This window comes from Oncorhynchus tshawytscha, unplaced genomic scaffold (genome assembly GCF_018296145.1).
Source record: "Oncorhynchus tshawytscha isolate Ot180627B unplaced genomic scaffold, Otsh_v2.0 Un_scaffold_3036_pilon_pilon, whole genome shotgun sequence".
Classification (NCBI taxonomy): Eukaryota; Metazoa; Chordata; class Actinopteri; order Salmoniformes; family Salmonidae; genus Oncorhynchus; species Oncorhynchus tshawytscha.
In genome coordinates, this window is record NW_024609778.1 from 459,380 (window position 1) to 470,741 (window position 11,362).

An 11,362-nucleotide genomic window follows, 5' to 3' on the forward strand; every position below is an offset into this window, starting at 1 on the left:
CATTCACACAGTCAACATCAGACAGATTCTAGAACCACACATTCACACAGTCAACATCAGACAGATTCTAGAACCACACATTCACACAGTCAACATCAGACAGATTCTAGAACCACACATTCACACAGTCAACATCAGACAGATTCTAGAACCACACATTCACACAGTCAACATCAGACAGATTCTAGAACCACACATTCACACAGTCAACATCAGACAGATTCTAGAACCACACATTCACACAGTCAACATCAGACAGATTCTAGAACCACACATTCACACAGTCAACATCAGACAGATTCTAGAACCACACATTCACACAGTCAACATCAGACAGATTCTAGAACCACACATTCACACAGTCAACATCAGACAGATTCTAGAACCACACATTCACACAGTCAACATCAGACAGATTCTAGAACCACACATTCACACAGTCAACATCAGACAGATTCTAGAACCACACATTCACACAGTCAACATCAGACAGATTCTAGAACCACACATTCACACAGTCAACATCAGACAGATTCTAGAACCACACATTCACACAGTCAACATCAGACAGATTCTAGAACCACACATTCACACAGTCAACATCAGACAGATTCTAGAACCACACATTCACACAGTCAACATCAGACAGATTCTAGAACCACACATTCACACAGTCAACATCAGACAGATTGTAGAACCACACATTCACACAGTCAACATCAGACAGATTACACAACAATGAGGAAGAATGTTCCAACACGTTCTTGGACACATATGTGCATTGAATCTTAACCCAGGATATAAAATAGACAGAAGAAGAAGGTCTAAATGTACATTTCAACAGGTATTCATAGAAAAATAAAAAGAGGAAAAAGCCAAACTGAGAAAGAAAACATTTAAAGTGAATTTATGAAGCTCTGATGTTTAACAGTGTTCAGCTATGTCTGGACAAGACTCAAGAGCATTTTCATAGGTGCATAGGTTGCCTGAAAAAATGTTGCCTGAACCTGATATTCAGCTAACGTACATACATACAGTAGCTGCCAGCACCAAAGCTCTGTTGATGCCTGCCCCTGTCGTCTTGATTCCACTCTGAGAAAGCTACACCTTTAATTGGACTTTTCCCTCTTATCTTGTCAACCTAAGAACAAAAGTAACAACGATACTGTAAAACAAACGATAACATAACACCACCCAGTCCATATTGGTGGAAAATACAGCACTGTTTTCTCTTATTGTTCCTCTCTTTTCAGCCCATTTTCTGGATCATTCTGTGTCTGCATTAAGAGTATTAACTACATCTGTCTCCCTGAAAAAGACCAAACAATTCCATATGTATATTGGTGTTGGATTCGACATTTTGAACATTGAGATATTAAATAAATGATAGAGAAGAAGCATAGAATCAAAGGAGAAAGTTAAGGGTTCTGTAGAATGTGTTTGATGGAGGAGAGGAGGGCGAAGTGTTGATATAGGGAAGACAGATGGACATCTGGGGATGAGGTGAAGGAGGGGTTGAGGTCAGGAGGAGAGGAGGGCGAAGTGTTGATATAGGGAAGACAGATGGACATCTGGGGATGAGGTGAAGGAGGGGTTGAGGTCAGGAGGAGAGGAGGGCGAAGTATTGATATAGGGAAGACAGATTGACATCTGGGGATTAGGTGAAGGAGGGGTTGAGGTCAGTAATCAGGGTTTCTTATCTGGTTACCTTCTTCCTGTTGGGCATATACTGTAAGGATTGGAGAGAGGGAGTGTCTTAAGTGGGATATAAATATCTGGATGGGACAAATGTTGGGTTGTCTGATTACAGCTGTACAGAACCTTTGGAAGAATTCAACTTGGTTAAAGCTTCTCTAGTGTCCGTGGGCTATTTACTCTGAAAAATAAGAACCTAACATTAGAAAGTTAATATCTCTGTGAGACTAGTAGACTACTACCCAAAGTAAAAGGACAAACAACGTAGTTCTACATTTGCATATGGTTTTCCTATCGTTATAGAAACCCTGAGCAGAACCCTCTGGGAGATCATATTTGTTTAGGATTCACTACAAAACGTTTCACCTAAATATCTACCTGGATCTAGTATATGTTATATCCACAAAGTGCAAGGAGGCACTTTGAACATGGAGATGTAAAATAACGCTGCTCTTCAACAGGTTCCGTCCTCAGAGTGTTTCTGAGACCCAGTACTGCTGTAAAGATCAGTTCCCTATTGAGATTCTACCCAGCATCCACTGCTAGGTTATGGTCGTGTTGTTATATAACCTTACTGGTCCAGGTACAGAGGTTTGTACAGTGCAGTGCTGGACACACACACACCGAGCTCCAAATAGTCCTATCTGGAATTGCAAGGTACTTTTGCGCTCTTTGTATTTAGCATGTTGATCCGACATACATTAGAGGAAGTGTCTGAAACAGAACTTTATAAAGGGAGGACCGGCCTTCCTTTCCTTCAGAGTCACAAATGAGCATGCTGGAGATGGAGCTGAACTTTTCAAATCCAAATTGAAGGGCAAATTTTCTGTTGATATGGATTATTTGACTGTAATTAACATTGTCGTAATCATCATGCTGACTGACTGAACAGATTGTGGTTGACAAGGCAAGGTTGTCGTTTAGCATAGAAATACAAACACACAAAGCACTGACTTTCAGGTCCGACCGGCTTACAAGCCTATATTCCCTCTACCATCTCCTACTCTCCCTCTACCATCTCTCTACCATCTCTTACTCCCTCTCTCTACCATCTCCTACTCTCCCTCTACCATCTCTCTACCATCTCTTACTCCCTCTCTCTACCATCTCCTACTCCCTCTCTCTACCATCTCCTACTCCCTCTCTCTACCATCTCCTACTCTCCCTCTACCATCTCTCTACCATCTCTTACTCCCTCTCTCTACCATCTCCTACTCTCCCTCTACCATCTCTTACTCCCTCTCTCTACCATCTCCTACTCTCCCTCTACCATCTCTCTACCATCTCTTACTCCCTCTCTCTACCATCTCCTACTCTCCCTCTACCATCTCTCTACCATCTCTTACTCCCTCTCTCTACCATCTCCTACTCTCCCTCTACCATCTCTCTACCATCTCTCTACCATCTCCTCTCTCTCTACCATCTCTCTACCATCTCTTACTCCCTCTCTCTACCATCTCTCTACTCTCCCTCTACCATCTCTCTACCATCTCTTACTCCCTCTCTCTACCATCTCCTACTCTCCCTCTACCATCTCTCTACCATCTCTTACTCCCTCTCTCTACCATCTCTCTACTCTCCCTCTACCATCTCTCTACCATCTCTTACTCCCTCTCTCTACCATCTCCTACTCTCCCTCTACCATCTCTTACTCTCTCTCTACCAACTCTTACTCTCTCTCTACCAACTCTTACTCTCTCTCTCTACCATCTCTTACTCCCTCTCTCTACCATCTCCTACTCTCCCTCTACCATTTCTCTACCATCTCTTACTCTCTCTACCATCTCGTACTCTCTCTACCATCTCTTACTCTCTCTCTCTACCATCTCTTACTCTCTCTCTCTACCATCTCTTACTCTCTCTACCATCTCTTACTCTCTCTCTCTACCATCTCTTACTCTCTCTCTCTACCATCTCTTACTCTCTCTCTCTACCATCTCTTACTCTCTCTCTCTACCATCTCTTACTCTCTCTCTACCATCTCTTACTCTCACTCTACCATCTCCTTCTCTCTCTCTACCATCTACTCTCCCTCTACCATCTCTTACTCTCTCTCTCTACCATCTCTTACTCTCTCTCTCTACCATCTACTCTCTCTCTACCATCTCTTACTCTCTCTCTACCATGTCCTTCTCTCTCTCTACCATCTACTCTCTCTCTACCATCTCTTACTCTCTCTCTCTACCATCTCTTACTCTCTCTTACTCTCTCTCTACCATCTCCTACTCACTCTCTACCATATCTTACTCTCTCTCTACCTGACATCTCTTACTCTCTCTCTACCATCTCTTACTCTCTCTCTACCATCTATTATTCTGTCTTTTGTTCTCTCTCTCTTTTTCACTCTTTCTTTGACACACACATTCACACACACTCGAATGCACGTATATGTTATATACAGACACACAAAAACATATAGAATATATTGATTGTTGGTGTGTTTGTCCTCTTACAGCCAGGGGAGGGAACACATTAAATTCTCTTCCTGCCTCTGCACATGTCTTGTTAATGCTGTCCATATGCACCTTGCGTCGTTGGCTGTCTATAAATACGCAGCAGCCGCATTTGGAGGCATTTAGTGATGTTAAGTCCAGAGGTAAGCTCCAGTGCTTAGAGGCTGATCATGTGTGCCGATGCCAGAGTTTAATCCTCTAAGTCAAAGGTATTGTAGCTTCTTCAACACACCCAACACTTGTTTTTATTCTGTCACTAGGGGGAGCCACATGGTCAACATTCTGCTTCCCTCTGCTGCGGAATGTTGTTACGTTAACGATTTCAGAACCTGTTTGCTGCTATTGGTTGACTGCAACAAGAGGCAGTAGTAAAGTCAAGGGCTTTTTGAGATAGTTCAGTGTTTGCCTTGACGTTTTTGCAATTTTTATATTTTTAAGAAAATGTGCATTACCAAGGCTCTTTAAGTTATTTTATTCTTAGTGCTATTAGAAGGCAGCAGGTTTTAGAAAGCGTCAAAGCCACTCTGGAAACCAAAGAAAAGTGAATCGACCACCACTGAATATCTAGCAACCCCTGGAACATCAAGCGTTTCTGGAACATATTGTTCTAAGGTTGTGCAGGGTCAGGAATAGGAATAGTAGTGACTGACAGGAGGGTTCTCCACGGAGGGGCTTCTCATCATAACACTCCTCAACTGGTCCTTGTATACAACTGGCAAGGCCACATCCCATAAGCACACATTCTCTGAACTGCCTCTGGCGCTAACAAAACCCCTACATTTTTTATACATAAAACAAACAGAAGGATTGCTTTTTCCCCAAAAGGTTGAGCAGCAACAAAAGTGTGGCATTGCGTATATCAGAGAACATGCACTGTCGAGTAAGGTTCAGAATACAACCACCTGAATGGGTCCATTATACTAAACAATGCCTTAGAAATCACCAGCACAGCTTAAGCAATGTCATTTGGAAGTCCTAATCTAATTGTTTAAGATAGGTACAAGTGGATGCGTACCTACGTTGTCTTTGTGGGAGGGGAGCTTCATCCCATAGTCAATGAACTGACCATAGTCAGACCACAGGAAGTAAGACTGATGCACCAAAGCTTATGATTACAGGGCTAAGTGTGGTTACGTTCTTTATTTCGGTCAGGAAGGGAAGCTTGTGGAAGTCAGGATGAGGTCGGAGCAGGGTGCTGCTTTACTCTCGTTTCCATGGTTCCTCCTCAACAAGAGAGAAATCTGCAGTGTTGGGGTGGCCGTTGGGGTGGCCGTTTCCATTGCCCATGGATACCTGCAAGCAATTACCAGGGACATCTAACTGTAAGACCAAGGCACAGTCATATTGAAGCTGTCAAAGGGTTTGAGCAGAGAAACCAAGGGGGTAATACTTGCAGGCCATCCTTTTGGTTGAATTTGGTTGGTCGGTTGAATTTTGGTTGAATTGGTTGAATTTACTGGGATTCCCGCAAATTTGGTCCCAATAGAAAGAAAAGAAAAGAAAGAATATTCTCTGAGTACTGAAGCGACAGCAGATACAGAAGATAGATTGAATCCTCTCTGAATACTGAAGCGACAGCAGATACAGAAGATAGATTGAATCCTCTCTGAATACTGAAGCGACAGCAGATACAGAAGATAGATTGAATCCTCTCTGAATACTGAAGCGACAGCAGATACAGAAGATAGATTGAATCCTCTCTGAATACTGAAGACTGCAGATACGAAAGATAGATTGAATCCTCTCTGAATACTGAAGCGACAGTAGATACAGAAGATGGATTGAAATGTGTTTTCTCACTGACAGGAGAATGTAAAACATTGATGAGTCAGTTTTGTTTTCTATCTTGGCCATGTATTTTATGGATTCTCTGCCCGAACAGAATTACCGGGACAATAATGTTGAATAAGAAAACAACTAAATGACAGTATAAAACAGGGATTAGTAATTGTCCCATGCAAGCAAAGCAAAAGAACAACGATCCATGACAAATGGATCAGTAAAATGCTCTGAAAATAAGAGCATGGACTTTTCATTGAGTTTTTGGTCTAAAAAATAGCTAGCTACAGTAGAAAGAAGGATTTTTGACAGGTCCATAATATGTCTGCCACTGTTTGGATAAACATGATGAAATAGCAGTCTTCATGTGTACCACTAGCCATACAATGTTGATTTAAAAATGGGCCCTAAAACTGAATCGAATCATGTAAGCAGGGCTGCCACAAATACATGTCCAATTAAGAAAACGAATCCCACTCATGTCACAGATCAATACAAGACACAGGAAGAAAAGTAAAGTGCGGAAAAATGTTTTCAAAAGAAAAATTGTGTCAAAAACATAACATCAGAATGATAGTAAACTGTCAAGCAAAAGTACACAGGTATCACAAAAACTGCTTTTCCATATAGTTAGTGAGTGAGTAAATAAATATATGAGCATATTTATTTAGTTTCTCCACCTTGTAATATTGTTTTCTCCAAAATAACTGTATAAGGTGACATCAATGTATGTCGACATACCAAATGACAAGAGAAGAAAAAGCAGCCGTTACGGGGGAGTCTACATGCACGTCTCTATATCCTTAAAGATGAAATGTACCTTGCAATCATCTATCATGACTGTGCTGTGGGCTGCAGCGTAAACACACTGGTTGGTGTTGTTCTCGAAGAAGGATTGGGATTTTGTCAACTCAAATTCATCAACTTTTTGCGCGGCGTCAAACGCATCGAGCTCGTCTTTGGACAGGTGGTAAACGATACCGGCCCCGTAGGAGTCCCCAACCACGTTGACGGAGGTTCGGAACCGATCCCTGTATTTGTTTTAGGGTGGGGAGGCAGACACAGAGACAGACAAGTGCAGAAGGTAATCTCTCGGGGGAACAAAGCTGAGGACCATATTTTGAGGAAGACCAGAGTTTTATCCTGAGGTAACAAGAAGATATTCTGTGTGTGTGGAAACATTCTCTGTACGTGTGAATGCAGGTACAAGTGCAAGATTGAGTACTCACAGCAGCCAGTCAACAGCCACCAACAGACTGATGTCTTGGGTGGGTAACCCAACGGCTGTTAGGATCAGTAGCATGGTCACCAATCCAGCACTGGGGATACTGGCCGCTCCCACACTGGCCAAGGTTGCTGTCAGGCTACAGTCAGGATGAGAGATCTCAGTTAATTACACACTGGCCAAGGTTGCTGTCAGGCTACAGTCAGGATGAGAGATCTCAGTTAATTACACACTGGCCAAGGTTGCTGTCAGGCTACAGTCAGGATGAGAGATCTCAGTTAATTACACACTGGCCAAGGTTGCTGTCAGGCTACAGTCAGGATGAGAGATCTCAGTTAATTACACACTGGCCAAGGTTGCTGTCAGGCTACAGTCAGGATGAGAGATCTCAGTTAATTACACACTGGCCAAGGTTGCTGTCAGGCTACAGTCAGGATGAGAGATCTCAGTTAATTACACACTGGCCAAGGTTGCTGTCAGGCTACAGTCAGGATGAGAGATCTCAGTTAATTACACACTGGCCAAGGTTGCTGTCAGGCTACAGTCAGGATGAGAGATCTCAGTTAATTACACACTGGCCAAGGTTGCTGTCAGGCTACAGTCAGGATGAGAGATCTCAGTTAATTACACACTGGCCAAGGTTGCTGTCAGGCTACAGTCAGGATGAGAGATCTCAGTTAATTACACATGAGAGATCTCAGTTAATTACACACTGGCCAAGGTTGCTGTCAGGCTACAGTCAGGATGAGAGATCTCAGTTAATTACACACTGGCCAAGGTTGCTGTCAGGCTACAGTCAGGATGAGAGATCTCAGTTAATTACACACTGGCCAAGGTTGCTCAGGCTACAGTCAGAGCAGTTAATTACAGTGCAGGCTACATCAGGATGAGAGATCTCAGTTAATTACACACTGGTCAAGGTTGCTGTCAGGCTACAGTCAGGATGAGAGATCTCAGTTAATTACACACTGGCCAAGGTTGCTGTCAGGCTACAGTCAGGATGAGAGATCTCAGTTAATTACACACTGGCCAAGGTTGCTGTCAGGCTACAGTCAGGATGAGAGATATCAGACAATTACACACTGGCCAAGGTTGCTGTCAGGCTACAGTCAGGATGAGAGATCTCAGTCAATTACACAAACATTAATTTCAACCTTATATTGTAGGTACATGAATAAAAATGTTTTGTCAAGGTCAATAGATCATATATAGGGCACCTTGTTTTGAACAATCATGTCACGTGACCTGAATTTTAACCTTTATTTAAAGGGTTTTCAACAAACGGTCCCTTTTCTTATTATGTCAGATGGGCCAGCACCATTCTCCAGCACTGTGCTCAAGCACCGTCCTCCAGCACCATCCTCCAGCACCGTCCTCCAGCACCAGTCCTCCAGCACCATCCTCCAGCACCATGCTCAGATAATTGCTTTTATTTTTGGTGTAAATCTAATGTCTCAAAAAGGCTTAAAATAAAGATTAAATCCTAGGTCATGTGACATGATAGTCCAAAACACAGGGCCCTAGTCATGTAGGATTGGAAGTGTCCTACCTGACAGTGACGATCTGGCCGTAGTCGAGGTCGATGTTATTCATCTGGGCGATGAAGATGGCTGCCACGGCCTCGTAAAGCGCAGTGCCGTCCATGTTGATAGTGGCGCCCACGGGGAGCACGAATCGCGTCACTCGCTTATCGATGCCCAAGTTCTCCTCCAGACAGCGGAATGTGACTGGCAGGGTACCAGCACTGAGAGACGGGTACAGAACTCGTACTTAATACATATCACAAGACTTGGAATGGTATTAAACACTGAATTGACATAATATCTATATTATGCATTGAGCATTATGTTCTCTCAAAGGGTGACTTTTAAAGGGTCTTACTTTAAGCAGTAAGATTAGTCGACAAGAGTCTAACTACATTGTGGTAGCTAAGCTCTACAAATCTGGTGTCATGCATGAAGGTATCAGACGACCCGTGAAATGTGGACACCCCTCTAGGGCATGAACCACATCTCTGTTGCTGTTATCATCTCAGTGTGAGCTTCGGCTGTGGCTCATAACCTACTCTCTCATACAATCTATCAAATAGTTTGGGTAATGCAGAGCCCTTAATATAAATAAACTATTTATCCTAAACTAATCTGAGGTTTTTAATCTTTGAAAGCAACTTTGCGCTGTGTGCACCACGAATAACATTACTCTTGTTTTTAGTTTATCTGTAGAGTGGAGACAAAACAAGCAAGGTCAAGGCATCTTGTTTTGTCTGTCTTATCGTAAACAAGCAGAATGGGTTCTAGAATGGGTTCTAGAATGGGTTCTGGGAAAGGCAATAATAAGTTTGACAGAGGGAAAAGGGAGGGTGACAGAGAAGAAGGGAATAGGTTAGAGAATAGGTTAGAGAATAGGTTAGAGAATAGGTTAGAGAATAGGTTAGAGAATAGGTTAGAGAATAGGTTAGAGAATGGGTTAGAGAATAGGTTAGAGAATAGGTTAGAGAATAGGTTAGAGAATAGGTTAGAGAATAGGTTAGAGAATAGGTTAGAGAATAGGTTAGAGAATAGGTTAGAGAATAGGTTAGAGAATAGGTTAGAGAATGGGTTAGAGAATAGGTTAGAGAATAGGTTAGAGAATGGGTTAGAGAATAGGTTAGAGAATAGGTTAGAGAATAGGTTAGAGAATGGGTTTGGGTCTTGTACCTAGATGCTGTCCCAATAGCGGTGACCCAGGCCTGGAAGATTCCCATGAAGAAGACATAGGGGTTTTTCTTCACAATGACTAAGTATATTAGCGGTAGAAATATGGCACCGTGGATGACAAGGCCCACGATCACGGTCACCATGTACATTCCCAGTTGCCTGGCAACCATTTCCAGATCATCGATTGAGATGATCTTCCCACAGATGAGACAGGCGATACCGAAAGGGGAATACCTGGGAGAGACCTTGGTGAGATTAGTTTTGCAGTTTGGTAAAACTAATGAAAGGTCAATAGTGGTATGTAATTGGGAATATTGGGGCAAACATGTACACTGGGGGCTAATTTCCTGTAATAAATAACACTTTTCTCCTTTGGCTACAGTGACTAGAGTGGACTTCCTAGAATGCCTGTTATTTTAGAGGAGGGGGGTAGAGGTATATAACTCTAGAGAGGATAAGACTTACCACATAATCATGCCAACAATCCTCATGACGATCTCGTTGAGAACGTTAAAAAACTCCAGCATGAGCTTGGCCTTTTCTCCCATCTTCCCCATGATTATCCCGAAAGCCACAAAGAAACCGATCAAACCTACAGTTTCAAAAGGAGGCAAAAAGTGTCAAATCATTTATTTGGACTGCTAAGACAATCATTAATTCCAGTTAAGAGCATGTTTTCTATAAGTGTACCAACCTAGCACATTCATCCCACTCTTGTACTGAAGAGCCCTTTTGATGGTAAACTGTGGTGGACCCCTGGTCCTGTTGGTAGGTACGGGGACTTTTGTGGTGACTGTCTGGATCTGCTGGAAGCAGGCCTGAACCAGGTTTTCTGGGAAAAGGTTTCGAATTAGATCGAAGAAGGCGTCCAGACTGGAGACGTCGTCGTTCTTCTTGCCAGGCCCGAGGTTGGACTTCAGCTTGGGGTTACCTGGGTGGATGAGCAGCACCAGAATGACACCCAGAGCGGCAGCGATGACTGTGGTGGACATGTAGTACACCATGGCTCGGGTGCCCAGGCGGCCACTGGACTTGGCATCCAACCCTGCCAGTCCTGGAGTGGGAGAGAGGTGAGAGAGGCCCGCAGTTCAACAACCGGTTACGTAAACTACAGAAGATATGCATTCCAGATACTCTAGTGATAAATGCAGTGGCGGCTGCTGAGGGGAGGAAAGCTCATAATAATGTCATGGAACAGAGGAAATGGAACGGCACCAAACAGGTGTTTGATGTGTTTGATACCATTCCACTGATTCCGCTCCAGTCATTACCACGAGCCTGTCCTCCCTGATTAAGGTGCCACCAACCTCCCGTGGATAAATGCTATAATAACACTCTAACGTACAATGCCTCTAGTGCTAGTACAGACAAACGCTAGCAAACGCACTCTACACACAGGTATACTGTAGTACATTGTCATATTGTTGTATGGTGATATTATACATTTTGTATTGTAGATAAGTAGTGGTGTAATAATGTAACTAATGGGGATCCATAATAAACACCAGGAAGAG

At 43.0% G+C, this 11,362-nt stretch overlaps 1 protein-coding gene across 1 annotated transcript; it reads right to left on the reverse strand.

Moving 5' to 3' along the window:
* Positions 1–4,032: 4,032 nt before the first annotated feature.
* Positions 4,033–10,902, reverse strand: slc1a2a (solute carrier family 1 member 2a; the record flags this gene model as incomplete). Its single annotated transcript, XM_042317950.1, has 7 exons — positions 4,033–5,441; positions 6,748–6,958; positions 7,157–7,291; positions 8,702–8,896; positions 9,849–10,082; positions 10,314–10,440; positions 10,543–10,902. Coding segments are annotated over 7 exons (1,355 nt in total), but the record flags the coding sequence as incomplete, so codon positions are not given.
* Positions 10,903–11,362: the final 460 nt, after the last annotated feature.